General features: G+C 40.2%; 1 protein-coding gene across 1 annotated transcript in view; it reads left to right on the top strand.

Moving 5' to 3' along the window:
- The first annotated feature begins 1,106 nt into the window (after positions 1-1,106).
- The window catches only part of LARP1 (La ribonucleoprotein 1, translational regulator), a 3,464,554-nt gene continuing 3,437,786 nt past the window's right edge, over positions 1,107-27,874 (top strand). The window contains exon 1 of the mRNA XM_044069481.1: positions 1,107-1,739. Within this exon, the coding sequence (XP_043925416.1) occupies positions 1,340-1,739 (400 nt within the window). The 5' untranslated portion in view covers positions 1,107-1,339. The remainder of the gene's footprint in view (positions 1,740-27,874) is intronic.

The raw sequence follows: 27,874 nt of genomic DNA, 5'->3' as shown, positions 1-27,874 counted from the left end.
TGTTTGTTCATTTATTTGGTTGCAAGCAAACAACTGATGGGCACACAGTCATACATGGGACTGTAAATGATAGGCACATCTGTATGTATATGTGTGTGTGTTAATACTTGGTCCCTACATCCCAGAGCAGTCATGGTGTAAAGGAAGGTGTTGATTGTAGTAAATATGAGCATCATCATATGAACCTTGTTTTTGGGGTCAGATCCTTGGTTTTCTTGTTTTGTTGACAGCTGACAGTGTTTGCTGTCTAGCTTATTCTCAGCTAAATAATAAACAGTCTGCAAGTTGGATGCATTTTAATTTAGGTATTTCTCAGCAGAGGGTGTGAGATGCACTGTGTTTAGGATACAAGAGTTTGTTTGGCGCTTATAGCGGGTGAGTAAGACTATGAGCTATTAGTGAACTGCTTCCTGTAGTGCAAGATTTAATTATCTCAGTCTTCATTTGTCTACTGTGTCACTTCACCAGAGAGGGTTCCTGGACTGCTCCTAAAAAGAGACACTTGTATCCAGTGGGCTGTCCCAGGCTGTTAGCAAATGTGTTACATGCTTGTCTTTTGAATTCCACCACCCTTCATATTTGCTAATTAGTGCTTCACTATATACTAGTTAACTATATATCAGCAGGTCTCTTACAGTTTAACGGGTTGCCAGATGCATTTTTCATACACCTAAGTTCCAAGGTAATGGAAGTATACTATTGCGCATGCTGCCTGTTTTCTCCATGATTATTGTAAAAGTGAAAAAGAAAACAGCAGTTTTGTGGTACCTGAGGAAAGACAGCCAAGTATAATGGGATATTGGCAAAGCTTACTCTTCCTGGGTCCCCACTTGACCACGATTCGACTCTGACGGTAAGCTAGAACAGTTTAATAAGTACAGAAAAAGTAACCTTGTTTCTAGCTTTATATGCTGTCCATTTATTTGTTTCAGTTTTCCCAGTTAAACTGCCTCATAATTTGCAGGTATTATTGATACAAATTCAAGCCGCACCGCACATTTCCTCCTACAGCTTCCGAAACTGTTGAATGGCAAGAGATAAATAAAAAAATACACGACTACTCATTTTGAAGAGTATCGACGTGCGCGCCACCGCCGCTACGAGAGGTGCAGCTCCACCTCTGCGTGCGCGTCCCCCTTGTCACCCTTCGCGTGGTGCTGCTTCCATATTGCTGCAGCCTAAAGCATATATTGGAAATTTAAAGAGATACCATCACGATTTGTTAATGTTCTAAACAGTAATCATTTTGCACCACAGCCTGAAAGGCAGTGCGGTAACCTTTCTGTTTGGGTGATCAGCCGTTAGAAAGATCACGGGGGAAGTCTTGTGTGCATTGGAAATGGCTACTCAGGTGGAGACTCTTCTTCCGAACAACCCCCTTATGCAAACGGACGAGCACGGTTTGTCGAATAAAATGAAAAGCCCAGAAAATCGAGTGAAAGATGATTCGAGTTTGGATAAAGGAGACGGCAAACCCAAGACGTCTGACTTACAGCAAAACGAAACACAGGCAGGGTGTAGACAACCAAATCGAAAACAGCAGAAAGAGGACAGTAACAACCAAGAGAAGGAAAACATTCAAAAAGAAAATGACAAGGGGAGTGGCGGACACAAGCCGGTAGAAGGTGGCCAGCCAGCAATAACTAAGAAGGAATTTATAGAAGCACCCCCACCCAAGGTGAATCCTTGGACTAAAAATACGGTGGCTATGGCTACTATGAATGGACAAACCTTCCCAGGTTTGTAACTATTTTCACAGCCCTTGTTTTGTAGGTTATTGTTTAAAAATCATGCTAACTGGTTTGATGTGCAGAATTTAAGGGGGTGGGAACTTAACTTGTTTGGGAGGACACGCGCTTCTGTGTGACTGTCTAAAACATTTGTAATGTAAATGGTGTAAACAGTCAGAACTCCGATGTTGCATTGCATATATTAAAAAAAAAAACGTGTTATTTGGCATTTGCTATTATGTTTGGGATGAGGTGAGGCCTGTATGAAAAAAATATATCCTCAGTGGTGGGACGTACTGTTTAGGTATTTCTCATATTTGACAGCTTTCCACTGCTATACTTTAGGCATGTGTAGTCTTCTACTATTATAATTCACGTATATTCCCGTATGTTGTAACGCGGTGGTAAATTTTAATATAGAGTTGTGGTATTTTATTTGGAACCTTTAATTTCTGTCGTTATTTGCTAACTTGGATCGTTCACACTTCATAACGTGTAGTGTCTGTTGTGTAGGCCAGAGGGCCACAGGAGGACTGCAAAGACTAAAAGTAAGTTTCACTACTTCATGTTATTTTGTAAACCTTAAGAAATGTATCCGAATTGAGTCACCGTATTTTGTTGCTGTTACCTGACTAATTCTAATGCCAAGGAGATTTGAAAGAGTTGGACTGTGGGCCATAGGGTGTGTTTACTTTCACATGAGTTTTTCGTAGTCAGCTAGCTCTCTACTTTGAGGGAGTAAAGCGAGGTGTTGACTGCTGTTACTTCTCCGATGGCTTTGGTTGGCTCGTCCTCTAGAAGCGCGTGTATAACTCTTTTTTGGGTGGGGGGGAGCGGTGCCCCTCCCCCGCCAGAGCAACACAGTGCCGTCTAGCAAGCTATGTTTGTAGAGTTAGTGTCCTAGTTCAGTTTCCCATGATTCCGTGTTTGGCTGCTAAGGCAACGTGGTTTCTGCCCCAGCTGGCTACGTCTTTGGACGGTGTGTTATAACTGTCTTACTTGTCTACGTCAGTTTTGGTACTTTCGTTATATCTGTGTTGCAGGGTAGTGATGGAACTTGTAGTCTAGTTTAGCTAGGCTTCCTGGAATTACAGGGTAATGTTGTCAACCCATAACAGCGGGCCACGATCATTAAATGTATCCGCATCCTTTGGTGGTACAGATTAGTTTGTATGGCTAGCATCTTGGTGTTTTGCAAATAATAATGACTGCCCCGAATGTTCGACTTTTAGTTGACGCAAGCGTGGGTTTTTAACAATTTAAATAAGAGGATAAAAGATTTTACATGTTGCGTGTGAACTTTCACCTCCTGTGTGACAGGGTCATGTGTGTTGGAATTGATCGCATGATGAATACTGTTTTGCAGATGTCTTTTAACTCTTTCTACATTTTTAAGAAGTGAATTGTTTGCGTTTTTTTTCTCCTAAAACACATGAAAACATCCTGAAGTTGATTAAAAAATGTGGTGTCTGCTTCGAACTTCGAGTGTATATGGACAAATGCCTTTGATATTGTATTTGTGTGCCGTAGTGCATCATGCAAACAATTTAAGCCCTTGATAAAGGGTAATGGGACGTGCATGAAAAAACTTGTATTTAGGTTTGAACTTTTGTAGTGGATGCACCTTGGTGTGTGTTTCCTTTTGCAGTATTATGTAAATTCCTAACTTAATGAGTAAACGTTCAGTATAGTATGTATGCCTTAACCGAATGTGGTTTAAAAGGATAACCGTACCGTGATGTCTTTCTTCATGTGGCCAGACTAACCTGGTAAAATTCTGTGTTGTGTAGATTAGAAAAAAGTATTGGACTACTGAGCTTTTAAAGTGTCACCACACAAACTATGTCGAACATAGGCAGGTGGTTGCATGTCAGTAAACTGTGGTTAAAGGTTTCGTGTCAAATTGTTTGTAATTTGTGTTCAGTGATTGTGAGAAAAATGGTACAATGCAAAAAACCTATACTAATTTGGTCTGTATATTATTCAGGTGAGGCACGTGCCTTGGGAGAACCAAGTCATTGTGGGGTTTGATTTTTACACCAATGCATTTCAGTTGCTCCTATGGTAGTATACATTTTTTATCCTTTGAGTCAGGGTTTGAAAACCATTCTCATTAGTTTGAGCTTTTAAATTACGTCCTTGAGAAAATAAATTAAATAAATAAGCTATTTGTAAATTCTGTAGGAAAAATGAGCAGAGAAAATGAGTCTGAGAAGGAGGTAGACGAGTATAGCTTTTAATGTTCCATCTCTTTAATTGTGGATGGGGGAAGCTTAATATGTTTTAGACCCGGTCAGTGTTAAGCATGGGGTTTAAGACTGTATGAGGAATGTTTCTCATAATGTGATAACTGTTAAATATGGTAGATAGTACTACTGTTCTCTTCTTCTACTTCTGTCATATTAAGTGAGACTTGATGGGTCATTTGTTGAAGATTTTCTCCCAGTTTTGTTACATACTTTTTTTTTTTGATTGCAAGTGATGTGCTGCGTGTGTATCAGCATGCTAAATAATGCTGATCATTTTGTGGAGCATAATGGAATGTGGGCCATTTGTTTCTGGGTATGCTTTGAGATGTTAGCCAAAAATGCTGGTTTATGACCTCTCATTTAGAATGGGAAGGTGTGCATTTCTATTGGGATGATGTAAATCCAGGTGAGGAGATTAACATGGAAGGATTACATAAGGCTGGGCAATGTCAGGTGTTCCGGTATAAAATGTCAAGCTTTCTTGGTGTACACGGTGACTCCAAGAAACTTTGCTAATTTCACAAGTTGAAAATGGTGAATGATCTTGGAGCATTTGGAAAAGACTTGTGTGTACTTTTATAGCATGCATTTTGTTCAGAAAATGTTAAGCTGTTAAGTGTTTAGGCCTTAGTTGGTTAACACGACTTTGAACAGGATTAAATTATTCCACTGCTCTGTGTGTGTGTGTGTAATATGTATATATATGTATGTGTGTGTGTATATATATATATGTGTGTGTGTATATATATATATATATATATATATATATATATATATATATATATATATATATATATATATATATTCAAGGTTTAACAGAGCAGTGTCTATCGGTATTGTATTAGTTTTTCTGTGTCATTCACTGAAAATAGAAGTGGCATAGAGCCCTATGGGAACACTCGTTGGGGGCTTTCAGGTTAATGTTGATATAGTCATGACAGCGTGAAGGCGGCTAACAAACCTTAGAATCTGCAAGTAGTCCAGTGGATTGGTTAACTGGGTAGGTAGACGTGGAAGGATGTGCACATCCCACATTTGGCCATACCAATTTAAAGGGGGAAGCAGCTACCTCAGCTGACACATTGTCTGGATACTGAATGTTTTATTTGATAGTACTGACTTGCTTTGAAAATTGTGCATTGTGATTGAAGTATGATTGTCTTTGTAGAAATTGGTAAAATTCAAAACGTCTATTGAAGGAATTGTAGTGTAAGGGTTTCCCATTTATCATAAATGTGAAAATTGTACAACTTGTGCATCACTGCACCTCTTTGTTAGAACCTGAAAAAATGTTGTGGTTTGTAGGAATTACTTTAGTATGTAGCACTTGCTCTTAAAGGCAGAATATGGCTTCTTAATTACAGATCTATTTTAATATTTCATTAGCACCACTGTCTTTTACGTACTTGTTAATAGATGCTTTAAATTTGAAAGCCTGTTATTTCTTTATCTTTGCAGCCAGATCTGCATACACTTTGGCAGCAAAGTGCAAGTTACTCTAGATTTTAGAACCTGCATTTTTACCGATCCATTCTAAAACTTTGGTGGCTAAGCATAGAAGGATTTCTTTTAATTGTAAGGTTTGATGGCAAATAGAGGAAGAATGTGTGCTAGGGAGTGAATTGCTGATATCATTACGGTAAAGTGGGATGGGTGGGTAGTTGCAGCACTATGTTTTTTTTTCAAAGTGATTTTTAGAAAAGCTACTTTGGGGCAAGCCCATCTGCATTGTAGACTTGGATAAGTGGTCAATTTATTGACTTTTGGAATAATGTAAAGGGGGACAGTGGGGGGTTGCATGCTGTTTCTGCAAATAATGCCTTGAAATAAGTAAGGTTAAAGACATGAAGTACATTTTGTCAGTCTAGAGTTGTCCGATTTATTGTGAACGCTACTAAAATTTGCAGCTCTGCCATGTGCCACTGGGGAGTTAGTTACACACCTGCATGTGGGTGTGTGTGTGTTGCAGCGGTAGAGGGAAGGCTTAGTCCTTTAAATGATTTATTTATTTTTTTTCTATTTTCTTTTGCAGTTTCTTTGACTCACTTTTCAGGCTTGTGTGTACGGTTTTGATTCCTGCACACACGTGTGTGTGTTTTGGTAAGCTGTGGGTCCAGTTTTCTAGGCTGCATTTGCTTTGTGCCCTCCTTGCCTCACTTTAGTAATGTGTGCTAACCTTATCTTTGCCACTAACATTAAAGTGCATCGTTGCTTAAAAAAATCCTTACTATAACAGTCACAATTCAGACAAATTTTAGCTTACAATATGGTTATTGTAGTATATTGGAAAAGGAAATTTTGTTTCCTTTTCAGTGTGAGATTCGCTGTTTAATGTTATCATGAATGTCTGTGTTTGTGTCTCTCTTTGTGTGTGTGTTGGTCATTTAATATTTTGGCTGTTCGTGTTATATTCGGTATATTTACCAGAAACACACAACTTGATTTGAAACCCTTCCTTTTTTAATCACTAGCTTAAACCATGACATTTGTTTCTATTTGCACTACATTCTACAGATAGTGAAGTTTTGTAGTTTATAAGGTACTGGTGTCAGTCTTGCGTAGGAAGTCCTCAGTCTTGCAAATGTAGCAGATGCTATTGAAGTGTCTACTGTGTTGTGGAACTTTCTCCACTGTCGTTTGTTGCAGAGAGAAAGCAAAACAGTGCTGGCATACATAACAGACCACTTTTTTATCTCAGTTTGGTGGAGATGAGAACACTTGACTAATCGGTTATGCGTGAGGATTAATGTCTTTGACAGTGTTAACAGGTCAAGGAGGTAGCAGTACAGAAGAGGTGAGGGAGTGTAATAAACATTTTATGCCTCCGATCATAGGAGGTTATTAGGCTGATGGCTAAGGTTGTAAGGCCCTAGGACACAAAGTTTATCCCCAGAAAAGAAACCTCAGTCAACATCTGTCGCCCCTGTCTATGAGGGACATGGGTGGAACCCCGGGAACAAATTTGTGGCTTCCCATCCACTTAAGATTGCACTTGAAAGTCAGCGATGTACTCTGTTTGACGTGTATGGGAAGTGTATTCCAGAGACTGGGCAGCCTCTGGGAGACTGACTTGTTTCTCCAGCAGGTTTTATTAGTGTCGCATATTACATTTAGGCTTTTCGAGCAGGCAATGCACAAGGAATTAGACTTATGGATATGGAGCATCTCTAGTAGGGCAGCGTCTGAGATTGCCTTGTAGGCAAGGCACAGATAACCTCTCAGCAATCTGTTTGATACCGAGTAAAGTGATAGTGCTTTGAGCACATATGATAGATGCTGAGGACTGTGGATTCTCTTTGTGAGGTATTTCTGTGGCCTTTACAGCTGATGCAGGTGTTTGGAGAGGTACATACCAAACTTGAGTTGTACTCCTGTTATTGGCCTAATGAGGGAAGAATGCAGAGAGGTATCCTCCTTATTTCTGAATTCAGTCCCTTTACGTATGAGATGTACCAAGTAAAAGGCTTTTCTGACCACTGCCTCTACATAATGGTTGAATGTGAGGTGGTTGTCAACCTGTGTATCCTGGTCTCTCCCCTCAAGTTATGCACTTAGGGGGGTTATCATTAGTGGCTGTTTGTTTTGCCGAATATTTTTTTTTTTTTTTAACTTAAGGCCACACATGACTTTGGCACCAGTCATTCATTGCTGTGAGACCCTCTTGTAGTATGTTAACATCATTTGTGGAGTCGGTGACAGCACCCAACTTAGTTGTCCGCAAACTTGGTCAGCCACAGGCCTTTTGTCTTTGCCTGGACCTCTAAGAAGTAGATGCCAAACAGTAGGGGTCCCAGGACAGATCCCAGGGGAACGGCAGGTCTGCTTTCAGAGGTGGGGGCACCTATTTTGACCTTGTGGGTCCTATCTGTGAGCCAGTTGGCCACCCACTTGAGGGGGATTTTTGCCAAGTTGTGTTAGCTTTTCAATGAAGCCTGAGTGGGGGGTTGCGTCAAAGGCTTTGGCCAAGTCAAGGTAAGCTGTATGTACTGTCTTTCCCTCATCCAGGGCTTTAATGACGGTCTCAAAGTCAATCCGGAAAAGTCAATCCGGTTCAACAGGCAAGATCTGTCTTGACTGATCTGAACTGGATGGGGTCAAGCGCTTGGAGTTTGACACTGTCCTTGTTTATGAGGTCCGTAATATGCTCCATGGCTTTACAGATCAGACTTGTCAAGCTAATGGGGTGATAGTTTCCAGGGTCAGTAGTGGCACCACCTTTGTGCAAAGGGATGACAGTGGCAGTTCTGCATTCTGCTGGAATGAAGCCTGTACTTAGGCTGTGGTTAAATAGGGTGCTCAATGGCAAAGCTAGTTCTTGTTGCAGATAGTATACCAGACTGTATTCTGCACTGTCTGCTCACATGGAAGAGCTGCGTTCTTTGCCTTTGGTAGGGCCTTTAAAACTTCATCTAAGAGATATGAGGTGCGGGACAAGTATCAGGGTTGTCGAATGGGCCTTTGGGGCCAGGGGGTGAAGTTTGTGCTGAACCTAAGTCGACAGGATCAGTGTAAGTGGCACACTTAAGAACTAATTTGGAACAAACCTGGGCTTTACCATGGAGGTTCCTGACGTAACTGAAAATTTTATGATTTTCCTTTGTTTCAGAGGCTAGTTTCGATTCATAACTGTCTCTTTTTTTTATTTTTTTTTTGAGGTTTTCATTAATGATCTGCTTCGCTTGTTGAGGCTAAGGAGGGAGTTTTTCCAATTGGGAATTTGTACCTTTTTACCCTTGGACAACAGTTTGTTCCTTTTGTTGTAAAGCCTGTTGCTAGAGGATGTCCAGCAGATAGGTTGGTGGCTCCTTGAGCTTAAAACATTAATAGAATAACACATCTTGAATTAGTAGCAGTCTGGAAATGCCTTCTATGTCGGAAATTCAAATGTCAGTTATTTGGTGGTTAATCCTTCAATGATTTGCTGTACACACATTTTACACAGGTTTATTAGAAGAGCCTTGGCAATAAAGGTAAATCGGTCCCTATGGGCAACTTGCATTCTGTATGAAGGCAATGTACTTGCAGGTCCATGGAAGACCCTCATAAATAGATGTTAAACAGTGAGGAATTCTTGGTCATGGTCCACAGATGTTACAATCCTCAAATAGATTGTTCAGCGGCTTCTGCATTCCTTACATTTTTTACTTGGGAAAACCAATTTACCAATGACCTTTATTGCTGCTAAAAGGGTTTCTGAGCTTCCACCCTTATGGGAATGATTTGTGTTGTATTTTTAGGGTTGGTAGAAGTGAAGGAGTAGAAAGGAATGAATAGGGGATCAGAGACGAGATGGCCTTATACAAGCAAATGGTTTACTCAAAAATACATAAAATGTTGTTCACACAAGAAATAAGGAGCAAAACCAACACCCGGTCCAGCCCTGAATTAAAAAAAAAAAAACAGTCACGGACACTCTGTCAGAATAAAAACAAATCGGTTTGAAAATTTAAAATGTTGAGTTGGTTGAATTATCTGAGGATGACATCAGGCTGAGCACTGGACGATGTGGTAATTTCCTTTTGGGAAAGAATAGTATGAGTCCTGCTATGGGGTACTCTGCAGGTAAATGAGCTGATAAGAATATGTGCTGTCTATATTGCTTTGAAAGGTAGTAATGTGGTAACTAGTGCATCATGTAATGCTGTTGTTGAAATTAAGCCTTTTTAAGTTACTCGGGTGGCTTACCATATTGATGAAATGTAATCAACCCATCTTTCCTACTTTTATTCATAAGTGTGTTTCACACAAGCAGATTTTCTGTAACCCATTAATCAAATTTCATATCTCAACCCTGACCCTCTGAGTGGAATGTACTAAGGGTAATGCACGTAGATCAGTTCCTTGTTTGAATTACACTTTCCTAAAATATTAAATGATTTATCACCAGTTAGGGCAAACGTGGTAAAATCTAATTTGGCACTATGACTGACCAAAAGAGCAAACCTCTCCAGCTGCAGAGAGACAAAGCCTGGAATGAATGATGATATTTATTTACATTTGTTTACTGGGTAATGTCAGACTGGGTAAATCAGCCTGTTTTCAGTAGAGACCTGGGGGGGGGGGAGCTCCACAGAAGTAACTTAGTTATACAAAGCTATGAAAATGCAACCATATGGTTTACATATAGATACGTTTATTAACAATTAGGGTTGATGAACAGAAACAGCATTGCAACAGTGAATACAGTACATAAAAAAGGTGAAAGTGTAAAACATAGCAAGCCTTCTGATTTTAGGCATCTTGGAAGCCTTACCTAGTTGCATTTTAAAACTGACAAGAAATCCTACTAAAATTTCCAGCAAAGGCACCAATATAACTCTAAGCTAGTCTGGTATTCTCTAAATCTATTTTACACCCTGGCTACATCCTGCTATTCTGCTTTTTATAACTGAATCCATTGCCACCCAGTTCAGCACTCGTTTTTATCTAGATGTTTTTCACTCATCAAAGGTCACCCCCCCCCTTTCCATTTATGCTTGAAGGCAGTACATTGCCAGTTTGCATCCTGTCACAGCCGTAACCATGAAAAATTACTGAAACTAACAGCTGTTAATCTTTCCACTGAATTCTTAAAAATAGCCGCAGATGCATTAGCCTCCCTTGTCACTATTCTGATGCGTTGGTCAATAATGGAAAGCATTGTCCCATCTATGTGGAACAATCCTTTTATTGTATTCCTACAAAAGAGGTAAATCAAAACTGAGGTAAATCAAAACTGTAGACCCATTACTGTCCTATCATCAACCCCCTTTTCCCTATGGGGTCGGGGTGTTGTCAGCTGTCACCCTTTCCCTTTATTCAGTGCCACTCTGCTGCTTTTGACACTTGTACCAAATTGTTACAGGACTTCAGTCACAGTATCTATCCACCTCTTTGCTGGATGGCCTCATTTCCTTTTGCCGCCTTCTTGTCTGTCCCAAATCATCTTCACCAGATTTTGTTTTCTGAACGTGTGCCCGAACCACCGTAATCTGTTCTTCTTGACCTTTTCAACTGGAACTACTTTGGCTTCTGCTCTTTATGTCCTCATGTTTTCATCTGCCCCATAGTGTGCATCCTACCACCCTTCTCTGACACTTCATCACCACCTGTTTTTTCAACTGCTGTCTTTACTGCCCTGGTTTTTGTACCATGCAGTAGTACTGGTCGCACCCCTTTTTTTTTGTACTCCTTAGTTTTCAGCTTCTTTGGCATTCTGTCATGCGCTACCCGTCACACACACTGCCAGTTAACTGCAAACCATCGTATTCTAGTTTTGACCTCATTCTGACTTCCCTTCTCTTAAACCACCCTTCCCAGGTACTTGAAGGTGTTGACTTGTTCCACTGTCATCTTTTGTATTTAGCTTTTTATATCTACCACAGGAGGAGAGGTTTCTATGCCAAAAATTAGTTTATTGGCCGTTTGGGAAGCTCTTCTATCTCTTTCAACCTTCTGATTCAAAAGCCTGTGTTTCTGCTTGTTTCCTGCCTTTTCTGTTACTAGTCTAGTCCAGGTACAGATTTGCTGTATCCATGACTCTTTTTAAGCTTCTGAGCCCCCCCCAAGCCTTTCTGTGTTGGAGGGAAGCTTTATAGTGTATCAGTGGTAAGCATCAGGTAGCCTTCTAGCTTATCAGTGAGAGTGGTAAGTATCAGGTAGCCTATCTACCATGGGAAGAGTGGGTTTTGGCCCATAAATTGTAGTTTATTGGCCGTGTAGGCAGTTTTCAATTTCTTTCAACTTGCTGGCTTAACAGCCTGTGTTTGTGCTTGTTCCCCACCTTTCCTGTAAGTAGTCTAGTCCAGGTACAGATTTGCTGTATCCAGGACTCTTTGTAAGCTTCTGAGCCCCCCCAAGCCTTTCTGTGTTGGAGGGAAGCCTTCCAGCTTATCTACCACAAGAGGAGTGGTTCCTGGCCCAGAAATGTAGCTACTGGCCGTTTGGGCAGGTTTTTCCCATCTCTTCCAACTTTCTGGTTTAAAAGCCGCACTTGCGCTTGTTTCCCACATTTCCTGTTACTAGCCTAGTCCAGATACAGAGTTGCTGTATCCAGGACTGTTGGTAAGCTTCTAAGCCCCGCAAGCCTTTCTGTGTTGGACTGCAGCCTTCTAGCTTATCAGTGGGAGTGGCAAGTACTAGGTAGCCTGTCTACCATAAGAGGAGTGGTTCTTGGCCCAGGAATTGTAGTTTTATTGATCATTCGGGAAGTTGTCCATCTCTTTCAACTTTCTGGTTTAAAAGACCAAATCTGTGCTTGTTTCCCATCTTTCCTGTAACTAACCTGCTGGAAAGCACTAGAAAGCTTTAAACTGATACAAGTCTTCTAGCTTAAGAGAGAGACTTTGGAGTAATTTTTGAGTATCAGTTTTCTGTATTTTCTTGCTGTACTTAACTGTTTTCCGCCTAAACGGTGATTTTTCCAGCACTTATTGTGATTTAAAAACTTGTTTTTTTCGCATATTGTACTTATGACTGCCTGCACTTTTAAAAAGTTTTTTGTTTAAATAAACTGTTGTAGGCTACACACTAAAGTGCAATAGCCTTTTCTGATCCCTTGTCATTTAAAGCTGTTTTAAGTGTACTTTTTACTGTTTTTGCCTTCTCTAAAAAAAAATTCTTTCCCGCCTCTCTAAGCTAGTATAGTCCAGTTTTCAGGCTAGTGCTGAATTCAGGGCTGTTACAAGTTTCTGAGTTACCCATACCTTACTTGGGTAGAGGGAAGTTTCTCTGTTCACCTGTGAGAGAGGGGAACTTTGAGCAGCTATCTGTTCTGGGCTGGAACCACTCCTCCAGGAAGTTAGTAGTTTAAAAACATATTTGCACTGTTTTGTGCGCCAGTTAGTTAGGGTTAAATTATTCCCGGCTCTATTAAGTCTCCTCTTCAGCTTTTCACTTGAAACTAGTCTAACTGTCAACCTAAGCACTCAGAAAGCATCCTACAGTCCAGCACTTGTTCAGACCTAATATCAAGCGCTAATATACCATGACACTATACTGCCCAGCAGGGCAAGGCTCTTTATCCACCCTCACCAACCAAGCAACTAAGCAGCTCATCTTACTATTCAGTCATGATCAAAGGGCAGCTTCAGGTGTACTCTCCCAGTCCAGCTGGTGAATCTGGGTATCCTGAGGCAGTATTGCAACTGCCTCATGTACACAGACAGCCCTATCCCCCTACCACAAAACACTAACATATGTGAGAGATGCAATTATACAGCCAAACTGGAGGCTAAGGTCTCCACCCAAGACTGGAACAGACCGTCATGAGGAGAAGGTTAACACTTGCACCACACCTCCAGCCTCACATAGACCTACTAAACCAGCACTGGCAAAAAAATACACACAAATACACAAAGTCATACTCAGGAGGCTCTAAATAAAAACCTGCAAATGCATCAAGAGAGCTCCAAAGCAGACGCCCACAAAACCTGAACCTCTTGTCACAAGCCAGACAACACATAAAACACAAATTCAACATGCCGCACAATCACAGCCCTTAAGGCGAAATAACATACCTAACACACTAGTAATAGTTGACTCAGTAGTTAGGCACATGGACGCCCCACTCACTAGGCTGGACAAGGATAAGGTTATTGTTAGCTGCCTGTCGGGAGCCAGAATCTGCCACATAACACAAGCACTCAGGTCACTCCAGAACAAGTACAAATATGACTGTGATTGTTCATGGTGGTGTGAATGACCTGAGATGTACCTCCCTGGGCTACATGAAAAGAGACATGGAAGAGCTGTCTGATCATGTAGCCCAGGTGGGTATGACTCTGAGTAGCATTCTGCCCTCACCAAGAGTGATACCTCAGTATAAAGGAAAAAGTGATCAATTTCAACAATTGGCTAAGCTTCTGGTGTCATTCAAAGAAGATCCAGTGTCTGTCAGCCTGGGGTGACATGCTCGACAAGCCGTGTTGCTTCGCAAGAGATGGCTTGCACCTGTCCACCCCTTGGCTTTCGAATACTGGCCAAGGCTCTTGCTGCCTCCATAGTGCCTTTTTTTTAGGCAAGGCTCAAAATTCAAACCCCCACCTCTGTAAACAGCACAAGTTTAAAAAAAAAAAAAAAGGGTTATGCTACTCAATGCCAGGAGTTTCATCTCAAAATGCATGCGCTTGAAGCACTCCTAATAACTTGTACCACACATTTCGACCACAGAACACGAACCGAAACACAAAAGGAGGGGGTGTATCCATATTCATCAAGGATACCCACACCTCCAGGTTAGTGGCACAGCATGATACCTCTGAGATCATCCATGTGCAGCTAACATCGGGCAAATCTGCAATGCAAATTGTGGCCTGCTACAGATCACTCTCCATGACCCCGGACCACCACTCCACCTTTCTGGCGACACTGGAAAACATGAAGGTCCTACCGGACACCCTGATATTGGGTGATTTCAATTACCCTACCATTAACTGGGAAAACTACTTGAGTACAAACTCCCAGGCTCAGTGCTTCCTGGAATTTATCAACTCAAATGCCCTGGATCAGCTGGTAAACCCCCCCTACTAGAGGCCACAACATATTGGACCTGGTCATCACCAACATGGGCGACAGGTGTTACGTGCCAGAGGTCAACCCGTCACTGGTTAGATCAGACCATAAACTAATCACCCTGGATGTCTACACCCCACTACCACCCCCAACCAAGGAAACCACAGTGAAAAACTTTTGTAATGCAAACTTCACCTTACTTAAGGCAGAGGTGATAAGTTTCACAGCCCCCACTCTAAAGGATAACACTGCCCAAGATGCAGAATCCTTTACAATTGCACTGTGAGCACCTACAAGGATGCATGGATCGTGCCATCCCTAGCAAAACCAAGACTCACTCCCCTAAGAAAAGGAAACCAGTCTGGTGGACCACTGCCATAAACAGGTTATACAACAAAAGGAGGAAACTAGTTCAGAAAAAAAGCAAATCCCAAGAAGGAAAGACATCCCTTATCAGTAAGAAACTAAGGTCCCTCATAAAATCATCCAAGGCTAACTTCGAAAGAAAAATAGCCAAGGATTCGAAAGATCACCACAAAGCCTTCTTTAGCTATGTCAAGAATCTAAGTGGCAACTCGCAGATATGTTATGAGCTAGTGCAAAATAGCGCAAAATATACTGAACCTACTGATTATTGCCAACATCTGGCAGATTCAGTGCAAACTTTTTCTCCTCTCACCTTCAAAAGGGCCCCACAACAGTACCGGAAAAGTGTAATGTCCTGGAAATCACAGAAGCACAGCTAAAAACAGCCCTTTCAAAAGCCAAAAACACAGCATTAGTGGGGCCAGATGGTGTCCCAGGCTGCATCTTGAACTAACCCCCCACCTAAACATGCTATTCAACCTCCGCCTCTCCACTGGCCTACATGCCCATAGAGTGGTGCACCGCAACAGTTATTCCGCTCCACAAAGGAGGGGCCACAAATGACCGTGGTAACTCGCCCCATAAGCCTGACTAGCCTGATCTGCAAGGCTATGGAGCACATCATCATGGAACTCCTTAAAGACGTTGGGAACCTTCAAACACTTGACCCGACCCAGTTCGGCTTTAAGGGCAGATCATGCCTACTAAACCTGGTTGTCTTGTTTGAGACAGTCACCAAGGCCATAGACGAGGGAAAGGTGGTTCACACAGCCTACCTTAATCTCGCCAAGGTGTTCAACACCATACCTCACTCTGGTATTATAGAAAAACTCACCAGCCTAACATAAACCCCTACGTCACAAAATGGTTTGCCAACTGACTTACAGACAGAACTCGCACGGTAAGAATTGCGGGCATAGTCCTCCCGTTTGGGGAAAAAACAAAACACCCACGAATTACCACATAGGCGGCAGTCTCCTTAATACAGAAGAGGTAATGAGAGATCTGGGGACCCAGGTAGATCGTAATCTCTCCTCTCCTTTGACAATCGTATTGCCAAAGTAGTTAGGAAATCCTTCTATGTGGCCCATCTAATTACTAAGGGATTCACATCTAGAAATAGAGGGTATAGTGCCCCTCTACTAGTCACAAATCAGACCCATCATAGAGTGCAATGCCCCATTTGGGATGTACCTCACAAGACACTTCCAACAGCTGGAAAGACCACAAAAGCACCTCACCAAGAGGATTACTGGCCTGAAACATATGTACTATGCAGCCTGACTGAAAAAACTCCAGCTGTACTCAGTGACGTATCGCTTACTCAGAGGTGATCTCTGCCTGACTTAGAGCCATGTCCAACTGAGAATTGTGGACATGCTCCACCTAAAGAAATCCAAGTCACTGCGAGCCACACACTCTAGTGAGATAAACCTCACCACAAAAATAAATAGAACATGCTGGAGGGATAGATTCCTGTCAGAGACTCTCCATGCTTTGGAACATAATTCCTAACTACATTAGGCAGAGCCCCTTGCTAACACTCTCTTCAAGAGAAGCCTTGACGAGTGGATGGGTAACAGAAAATACACCCCTAGGATCACTTCATGGGCTCTGCTTGACAGAGGCTCAGTTAATTAATCAATGGGGCGGCGAAAGCCGACACACTCTGCCTAGGTTTATACATGCCTTCGGGCAGATAGCCTAGTACCTGCCTATGAACCTGCATACATTGGCTTTGTTGTTCTGAGTGCTCTAACCTGTTTTTTTAATGTAGTCTATCACCGGTGTGAGCTGCAGTGGGCTCAGAACTGAATCCTGGTGCACTCCTACCAGGAACCCCCCCCACCCCCTGTGAGACCAAACCTTGTTCATACTGGATTCATTGGGTCCCGTAATTAGCCTGCACTAATTCTACCAGTTTTTCTGGTATTTCAAAACTACTGCAGGACTGCCCAAATAAACTTTCTTGAGTCCTTGTTGTATGCTTTCTCTAGTCTAGGAATGCCCATTTGGAGACTCCTCATTTCTAGTTTCAAGTACCTGTCTTACTGCAAATGTCAGGTCCATTTGTGCTGCATCTTGATCTGAATCTGGACTGGTAACCTTCCTGTTGCTATCCTATCATCCCTCTTAATCCTAAAAGTGTTTTCATTCAGTCTTTATGAAACATTAACCAACAGCCTGTCCAGCACCCATAATGGTTTCAGACCTAACCATAGTACTACTTATGCTTTCCTTTATTTCACTAACATAGTAAAGCAGAACAGGAAAGAGGACAACCTTGTTTCCTCTCTCTTCCTGGACCTGCATAAACCTCTGACAGTATCCCATCAAAAGCTTCTTTCTGAACTTGCAAGTTAAGGTTTAGGTTACTCCTTCCTCTTCTAGTTCCATAGCTACTTGTGCAGTCATCAGCAGAACACTAAATGGCAACAGAATCTCTCAGCATTTTCAACTGTGTTGGTGATCCCCAGGGGTCAGTAATTTGGCCTTTTCTGTTTACGTTTTCATAAGTAAACTTCATACTGCTACCAAATTTGTTTTCGTACAACCTCATGACTTGAGTTAACCCCAAAATGTCCATCCTGAGCCACTTGTACTAGCCAGATAGTTGCACCCCCCCCCCCTGACTACAGAGTTGCAAGTTTTTGGCAGAGTAAATAAGCCAGCCCTGTAGAAGCCTACAAGCGTAACATATTGATGCAGTGTAAAGAGAATTTTACCAATTCATTTTATCTTAATTGCGCTCTCTTCAAAATGGTACCAATACAAATTTAATGTCCCTTCTTTGCTTGGGTTATGCTTAGTGGTTTGCTGTTGGCTGTTTTCGAGCACTAGGCTCGAAGATTGCCTCCAGTATCCGTCTGCATCATAAGTTTCCCCTCTGTAATTAAGTTGCAGCCTGTAGTTGAATTGCTTTTTCCAGCTACTGCGTTTGTGAATCTCACTATATATAGGGGCAGTAGGTGCTGATTTTAGTGTCTGCTTGAACCAGACACCCTTGGGAGCACTGGTTGAACTTGCTAGGCTTGTAAGGACCCTGGGGCCATTAGCCTAGTAACCTCCTATTATCCTTGAGGGTTCATTTGCATATATCCCACAGGCCTGTAATAGAGGAAGTTTAAGGTATCACACAGTGAAATCTCTAGCTTGGCTAGTTTTTTTTTTTTTTAACTAATTCATTTCTGTGCTCTAAAAATGAGTAATAAATATTTACTTTATTTACTATTGTATGTGTTGTATCTTTTTTTATTTTACAATTTTAAATACTTAATTTACAGTAGTAAGCATCCCTAGCTAGTTTAACCAGCAACTCCATCTGTGCTACATTCATTGATCATTTTTGGCAGCTCAGTGGTCCTAAGGGGCTGGAGCCTGCTCCTTCCAGTAAATTGTTTTTTGGGCTATTACTCCACACCTCAGGTTTGACCCACTCCAGTCTCATACCCTCTCCTCCTCTACATTTATACTTACACTAAATCCCTACCTGTTCCTATCTCAACTATCCAGTCAGTATCACCACTACCTTACTTAGTCATCCTCTTCACATCACAATACACACCTGTTTCACCATCTTGTACTATGATAGTTTTAACTTTTGTACTCCAATTTTAGTTGGACCCTAACCGTACTACAGTAGCTCTCTTTCTTTTCAACATGCATTCCATCAAGTTTTCCTTATTACTTGTATCTCCCACATATTACAGCAATTCCTTGTCCACAGTTTCATCTGTCGTGACATGTCAGTAAATAGTGATCTTTAACTATCTACCCGCCTACAAATGTACAAGCATAGACTTGCCATTTTCCTTCCCTACTCATGCAAATCAAAATTCCCTCTAAATGCCAGTACACCAAAATTCCCATCTGTACACCAATACTAAAAAGATCACCACACGTGACTATGTACACCCTAATCCAGGACCATAAATAGCTGTAGTTCATTCTAGGATCATTCAATTCTCCCTAGATTTAGCAGTCAGTGAAACATGGATCAAACCTAATATAAAAGGTACTGAAGTTATTTCTGCAAATTATAGTATCCTTCACATTGAAAGAATACACACAATAAAGGAGTAGCGGCTGTCTTTTTTTAACTTTAGCGCGCTCTACCCCCTCCCATTAGTCCACCAAAATTTCACAATTCTGAATTTTCTAATCTCTGTGCATAGTAAACGGCTATTTAAAAAAAAAAGACATTGCATAACCCCTCTCTGCATCCTTCCAAGAAACTGCATACCTATGCTATGAGGACGTCGTACACTGGATATCTACTAACATACTTCAAGAAACTATTATTCTTGGAAATGTTAACATAGTATGGCAAAACTACCCCACTGCTAGAATTAATCTGTATGGCTTTACGTGCTGCAGTAAAAATACCAGTATCCGCTTCCAGCCTTGATTTTGGATCATGGTCTCAAACCACAATCTCTACTCCTCGTCAGGACCCCCCCCCCCCATTCATTCAGTGACAGCCATCCCACTTTGTCTGTAGACTCTGCCATATGAAACGAAATCAATGTAAAGAATCCTGCAACCTTAATAGTTGCGACCCTGATGACTTTAACAGTATTCTTAAATCCCTCAATTGGTCCTCCCTCCACACACTACCATTAGATGAAGCCATTCTTAAATTCAACATACTCTTCTTTGAGAGACTATAAATAGTCCAGCCATATAAGGAGAGACAAAACCAATCGAGGCACTCTTGGTTATCCCACTCCAGCCTCTCCATTTTTCATTATGAGTTTTGCTAGAGTGAGTGGCACATCATCAAAAGCCTAGCATGTATACAAAACTACAAACATCTCTGAAAGCTAGCCAAAGCATAGGTAAACATTGACAGAAAATCATATTACTTGTATCATCCACTTAACCTGAAACATAATCCTGAAAAGGTCTGGTATTCCGCAAATAAAAACTTACATCCTGGCACACACTACTCCAAAACCGTTGCCCTTGCCCTGACCTGTCTCCCTTAGGATCCCACTACCAAACTCCACTCCCATTTCATAGAGACTGCAGCTGCTGTTGCTTGCAGTTCCTTGCCATCCCATTCCAGCCCAGTACAGCATCCAAATGCCAACAGGCCCACTTTCTCCCTACAAACCATTGCTGCCTCCCACGTAAAACATCTGGTAAGCAAACTCAAACGTTGCCCCACCTTTCGTCAACAGCTTGCTTTCAGAATACTTGAAGCTAGCCTCTTCCCCAATTGCATACCTGGGTGCCCGTTTCTTCCTCTTTTTTTATGGGTGTGAAACATCTTGTATAATGCTACTACATAAGAGTTAACTCTGCCAAAATAACAAACTTTAGACCTATTGCCTTACTGTTCCCTCTGTTGAAAACATTGGAAAGATGCCTCCACAAACGGCTGTTAATACTACTTAATGAAAACCTGTTCACCCCAACCCAGCATGGCTTCAGATCAGTGCAAAGTACAGCTGGCCTTATGTCCTTCCTAGACACCATTATTAAGGACAGGGATAACTAAGTTTGTCTTCTCCCTCTTTCTAGACCTTTCTAAAGCTTTTGATACTCTCTCATGTCATCCAAGTTATCATCAAAAATGGCTACCTGTGGTCTTTTTTTCATCTCTACTTGTAGATTTAATTGTTGCCAGTCTGCTTAAATTTGTTCTCTACTTTCCTCCCTTAGAACACTTGGGTCCCACAAGGCACCATCCTTGAGGCCCCCTTCACTTTAATATATCAAGTCTTCACATATTTCCTAACGAAATAAACTTCTACGTTTTTGTCATTGAATAACAGCGTTATAGAATTCCTTTCCCATACCAATTTACTAGTTGTAATAATTGATAGCCTTAATGGCATTTTGAATATGCCGGTCAAATTTTGAAGTACACCAAAACTTGTAACATTTTATAGGTTAAAGAAATATGTTTCCATCCTCTCCAGGCCTACACTTTTAGTTCATATTTCTTTCATTTTTTATTGGCTGTTAGATTGGTTAGAATTGGAGAAGCAATCTAACGTCAAAATTGGAACTGTTATAATGAAGTGGCTAGGCTTGCAGTACATTAACCAAGCAGTTCCCATCATTGCATTTCTTTCAAGTCCTTAAACCTGGCTCCAGCTTCCTCTGTCACGTATACCAAACTTCTCCGGGCTCACAAAATGTACAACCCCTTAGCTTGTCCTCGTGTTAGTTCTACTCTTGGTCACTATCACTGCTTTGCAATCTGTAAACCCAAAAAGTCCATTAGGCTCACTATATTCAAACTCTGTAGCCAAAGCTTGGAACAATATCCCAATGGACATTAGACTGATATATCTAGTGCTTAACCAAATGCACGAACAAACACTGAAAACCAAAAACTAGAAAAAGTTCTTCAGTTCACCAAAGACCAAGCGGATGCAATATATTTAGCGCTTTCAATCACATTTAATTCGTGACCTTCATCAGAAACATCATTCACTTGTCCACCCTTCCTTTTTGTATACACAAACAGGAAATGACATAACGGTTATTAATCAAATACAATTAAAATTGACTAAAAATATGAATCTATGTATAAAAAAAGTATTAAATAATGATATGTCATTTATCTATACAACAAAAAAACATTTTAAACTGATAGAGCGCCCCCAAGTATAACTGCCAATAGGCTTCTTTGCACTCTAAAATGTTGTTCAAATCACCAGCAAAACATGATTTATCTACTTTATCCAAGATGAAAAATTCAAACTTTTTGAACTCATTACATGTACTGGCATGTCTAGATAATGCATTATTTTTGTCCTTTTTCTTTATCGCTAAATAATGTTCGTAAATCCTCCGTTTTAAACATCTTTTGGTCTTAGCTATATAATAATTTCCACGTCACACAAGTTGCTAAATAGACCACTAACTCACTATTACAATTCAAGTATTCCTTTGCCCAAAAAACTTTTTCGAAATTCCCAATCGTTACAAAAGATGTGTTACTAATAAATCTACACTGTCTGCAACTGTAAGTACCCTTCTTATTTGTACAAATACGAGTGCAATTCCTTGATTTCACATCACCTGATTTTAGCATGCTCTTAATATTGGTGATCTTTTTAATATGTGAATCTAGGAGACGACCCTAGTATGTTTACTAAATCCTTGTTGCCCAGTATGTTTCTCCAGTTTTCCAAAATATTTTTTATCAACCACATCTCATTGACTATAGGTATTGGAAATGAAATCATATATTCAGTATCTCCACTTCTACCTTCAGTCAGAGAATTTGAACATGTTAGTTCTATCATAATGTCCTTAGATTGTAGAATGGGTTTGGCCACATTTTGTCTTAACAACATAACTTCACTTTCTATGTTTCTGACCCACGTAGAATCATATCCACGATTTTGAAACAAAAGTCTCCGAATGCTCACCTCTCTTATGAATGTGTCATCATTTGAAGTCAACCTACTCAACCTTATTTGCCCTTTTGTAACACCCTTTTTCATGTGGATAGGTTGTAGGTTGTCCCTATGCAAATATTGGTTGGCAAAATACGGCTTTCTGTAAATCCTACTTACAAAAGTTCTTTCTTCGTGATCAATTTCTAAAGTCAAATCAAGAAAATTGATTTTGTCCTTCAAAATTGGTGGGTTTGGTAAAACAAATGATGTTGTTGAATTCAAGTCTTTGACTAATTTTTCAAAATCATTTTGATCTCCTGACCAGAGAAAAAACAAATCATCAATGTACCTACAATAAATCTCTACCTTTACGAAACTAGGGTGAGATTCTAATAATTTAAGCTCCCAATTAGCCCTAACTAAGTTCACAAAAGCGGGAGCTACCCTAGCGCCCCTATAGCTACACCTGAAATTTGTTGGTACACTGATTTGTTGAAAGTGAAGAAGTTTTTGCCAAAATTGTTTCCATGAGACTACATATGGTGTTTATTTTTGACCCCAGTAATTTTGTATTACTATTTAAATATTCTCTCATGTACTGTATCCCTGTGTTCTGATCTATTGATGTATATAAATTTTTAATGTCAAGGGTTCCAAAGAACATCTCACCAATTTTATAATTTCTCAAGATTTCTAACCTGCCAGGAATCCCTTAGATAATATTTAGACTTTTGGACTACTGGGTACAGTGTTCTGTCCAGCCAAATAGAAATATTTTCAGTTTTGGACCTTCGAGCTGAAATGATAGGTCTAAAGGGTGGAATTACTATCACTATTCGGAATTTTTGGTATTTCAAAAAATGTTGCAATCTTAGGCTGTTCCACTTGCATAAAGTCATAACTACCATCGATCTCCCTTTGACTGAACATGTCAAAAAGTAAAGTGTCTATACTTTTGTAACTGATGTAATTCTTCATAATTAATTCTTTTGTAAGTATTGTCCTGTTTCAACATGTCCCCTATTGTGTTTTCATAATCTATAGTGTTCATGACTACAATTTTTCCTCCCTTATCAGCCTTCATTACTCTAATTCTAGAGTCAGTACTCCATGACTGTAAAGCGAGTAATTCTTCTTGAGGCAAGTTTTTATCAATTTGTGCCAGTTGTAATTTTCTAAATTCACCTTTTCAAATATTTTGAAATACTTGTAAGGTACTCTGTAAGGGAGGGTTATATGTACTAGCTCTCTTTGGTGTTTCCATATTGTTTGGTGTTTTATGCTGTAAAATGTCATGCATAATATAACTTAAATTCAATTTTCTCAAATATAATCGAAAATCAATTAATTTTCCAATATTAACTCTGTTTGATGGGATAAAAGAAAAGCCCTTTTTCAGGACATTCTCTACATCTGTTGATAAACGTTTGACAAATTTAAAACGTCCATTTCATAATCATGTACTTCAATTTTGTCTACCATTTCTTCTTGTTCTTGCCTTTCGGCCTGAACTTCATTTGGGTGGCATTGTGCCACTTTGGTAGTCCGATTTGTTCTTTTTCAATACCTCAGAAAAATGAACTTCATTGATGCTAGCTGCTGAACTTGCCACCTCTGCATAGGATGTAATTTTTTCATTGTTAGTACAGTGATGTTCGTTGGAGGGATCGGAATCGTTAATGGCTGAAACCAGTTTGTGTTGTTTCACCCACCATTTCTTCACCAGTTGTTACCAAATGAATCTGATCAGATCCCCTACCAACCTCTTTAGTAATAAAATTATTGTTTCAACATTTACCCCTGTTTTCTTCACATCTCAAACCTCTTGTGAAATGTATGCTTGGTTAGAAGCATAAACGGCAGTGTCTCGTTTAAAGTTTGACTGCTTCCTTGTTATAATAGTGGCCCTATGTCAGTCGGCCTTCGCTTCTACCCCATTATAAAGTGCCACAAAATTTCCAAAGGAAGCTGATTTTTTTTATATGTTCATCTAACTGTTTTATAGTCTCCTTGACTTTGTTTAATTCCACTTTATAATGCTCAATGAGTAAATGCATTATTTGAAGCCCAGTGTCATTGTATAATTTAATCAAATCTTGACTCAATTTGTCTCCCGGTATAACACAGTTTGGAAATTTAGCAGTTCGCAAGCCCTGAGGTACTAATTGGCGCTTTGTGCATTCTTGCAAATATTGTATTTCCAAACTCAAGGTGACATGTTTTAACACATGACGCTCCATATCGTAAATGCTTTTTCTACATTGAATGTAATAATTTGTGGAATTACTTACATTTTGATGTTGTACAACATGTTCCAAATCTGCAAATGGATTAGTGTTCTCTTTACAAATGTAATTCCATACGTCTCTTTCACCTACTATGGACCCAGATGAATCTTTCTCACTGGCACCTTCGACGTATTTCCGTTGTACTGATACACTTGAAAAAACACAGTCTTCTCCACTATTTGCGTTCTGATGTGGAGAATCACCTTTGGTACCCGGATGTCACTCTTCCAATTTGTCTTTCTGCATGCCAGTCAAATCTGGCAAACAGTCCTTTACGATTTTAGCGATACTATCAAGGAGATCATTTTTGGAAATGAAAGTTTGCTGCTCCTTATCACTATTGCGCCCTCAGATGGAATAGGTGGACAAGTTCAACAAAACATCTTGGGTAGAAACTTCCGAGTCCATAAGACAAACTGAGAACTGGAACAGTTCGGTGCCAAACCAAATGCACGAACAAACACTGAAAATCAAAAACTAGAAAAAGTTCTTCAGTTCACCAAATACCAAACGGATGCAATATATTTAGCGCTTTCAATCACTTTTAATTCGTGACCTTCATCAGAAACATCATTCACTTGCCCACCCTTCCTTTTTATACACACCAACAGGAAATTACATAAGTTATTGATCAAATACAATTAAAATTGACTATAAAAATATGAATCTATGTATGAATAAGAGACTAGCTGCTGTTGCTTGCAGTTCCTTGCCATCCCATTCCAGCCTAGTACAGCATCCAAATGCCAACAGGCCCACTTTCTCCCTACAAACCATTGCTGCCTCCCACGTAAAACATCTGGTAAGCAAACTCAAACGTTGCCCCACATTTTGTCAACAGCTTGCCTTCAGAATACTTTAAGCTAGCCTCTTCCCCAATTGCATACCCGGGTGCCCGTTTCTTCCTTTTTTATGGTTGTGAAACATCTTGTATAATGCTACTACATAACAGTTAACTCTGCCAAAATAACAAACTATAGACCTATTGCCTTACTGTTACCTCTGTTGAAAACATTGGAAAGATGCCTCCACAAACAGCTGTTAATACTACTTAGTGAAAACCTGTTCACCCCAACCCAGCATGGCTTCAGATCAGTGCAAAGTACAGCTGGCCTTATGTCCTTCCTAGACACCATTATTAAGGACAGGGATAACTAAGTTTGTCGTCTTCCTCTTTCTAGACCTTTCTAAAGCTTTTGATACTCTCAAATGTCATCCTAAGTTATCAAAAATGGCTGCCTGTGGTCTTTTTTCATCTCTACTTCTTGTAGATTTAATTGTTGCCAGTCTGTTTAAATTTGTTCTCTGCTTTCCTCCCTTAGAATACTTGGGTCCCACAAGGCACCATCCTTGGGGCCCCCTTCACTTTAATATATCAAGTCTTCACACATTTCCTAACAAAATAAACTTCTACGTTTTTGTCATTGAATAACAGCGTTATAGAATTCCTTTCCCATACCAATTTACTAGTTGTAATAATTGATAGCCTTAATGGCATTTTGAATATGCCAGTCAAATTTTGAAGTACACCAAAACTTGTAACATTTTATAGGTTAAAGAAATATGTTGCCATCCTCTCCAGGCCTACACTTTTAGTTCATATTTCTTTCATTTTTTATTGGCCGTTAGATTGCTTCTCCAATTCTAACCAATCTAACGTCAAAATTGGAACTGTTATAATGAAGTGGCTAGGCTTGCTGTACATTAACCAAGCAGTTCCCATCATTGCATTTCTTTCAAGTCCTTAAACCTGGCTGCAGCTTCCTCTCTGTCACGTATACCAAACTTCTCCAGGCTCACAAAATGTACAACCCCTTAGCTTGTCCTCCTGTTAGCTCTACTCTTGGTCACTATCACTGCTTTGCAAAACTCTTTACAATCTATAAACCGAAAAAGTCCATTAGGCTCACTATATTCAAACTCTGTAGCCAAAGCTTGGAACAATATCCCAATGGACATTAGACTGATATCTAGTGCTTACTTGTTTTAAACGCTCACTAAAACATTCTCACCCAGTCCTGACAATGTACTTGTCACACTAGGCTAAAATATCCTCCTTTATTTTGTTCTGGCTATCTCCTCCTCTCTCTTCCTTTGTTACTCTTCCCCTGCCATCTTCAAATCACTTTTACCATCTTCTGTATTGTTCACACTCCCTCCATCTCTCCATAGAATATTCAAACTTATCTCGACTCCTTCACACAGGGTTATGCTCCTGGGATGTCAACTAGACACCTCAGTTTAGAGTTCTTGCTCTAGTCTACAAGGAAAAAAATAAATGCTTGTATAGTTCTGTTTTTAAGGTTTTCTACGCAGACTATGGCCACTGTGAGGGAAAGCATCAGGATTTTGGGTCTCCTGGCATTTATGATGCTCAAGAAGAGATTGGTATAGTGTTATCTGAAGGGTCTCTGGTCTTAGCATCACTACCCTTTACATTTTCAAATCCTAGTGCTGTGGTCTCGTAGAAAAGAGATTTTTTTGATGTAGATTACAGATGCCCTTAAATCCAGCACCCCCCTTCTTGCTCCAAAGCAGTGAGTCACCACAGGTGGTTTGGAATTTTCTTGGGGAGCAGTTTCAGGAGGGATAAAAGTGCGGCAGTGTGGGACACACAATAGATGGAAACACATAAATATCTAGGAGATGCTTGCCCTGATCAAAATGGTTCCTATTTAAGCGAACGCTTTAAGTTGCGGACTGTCTTTTTTGTGGAACGTGTTTATATGAAATGGCAAAATGCCTAAAGCACAGAACAGCAAATTTTTTTATTTTTATTTTTTCCCCTGGGGAAAAAATCACTGGGCCATTTTCGGGACTTTGCCATTTCCTTCACTGTGGTGAGATCTCAGAGTTGGTATATATATATATATATATATATATATATATATATATATATATATATATATATCTAAGTAGGGGTGCAGCCCTCCACTTTTATTGTGTTGTGTTTTTTTTTTGTTTTTTTACCAAGGATCAGTGATTTTTTTTTTCCTACTTGAGAAAAAAAATCGCTGGTCCCTGTGTTCGACGTTTTGGATTTTCGGAGTGTTTGGGTTGTTTTTATATAGCATTTGCAATTTCAAGCGCTAGCTAATATAATATAGACCTGATCAAAATGCTCAATGGTCTGAACACTTTTTGGTCCACTGAACCTATTCAAAATGGTTCCAGATAGTACCACAGACTTGTTTGTTGTACATCCAACAAGCAAAGGGGAACCAGGCTGTAGTCTCTTTGCAGACTAGCCATGTTAGCTTGGGATATAGCTTCACAGCATAGTTTCACTCTATAGGTATCCTACATTCTGTCAGAGCAAAACTGTGTGGTAGACAATGATCAAGACCAGGCAGACCCTCATGAATGGAAACTACATTGGCGGTCTTCCA

The sequence above is a fragment of the Protopterus annectens genome, chromosome 4.part0 (assembly GCF_019279795.1).
Source record: "Protopterus annectens isolate FY-2018-M chromosome 4.part0, PAN1.0, whole genome shotgun sequence".
NCBI lineage: Eukaryota > Metazoa > Chordata > Ceratodontiformes > Protopteridae > Protopterus > Protopterus annectens.
The sequence above is the reverse complement of the archived record's forward strand: the minus strand, read 5'-3'. Positions and strand labels throughout refer to the sequence as shown.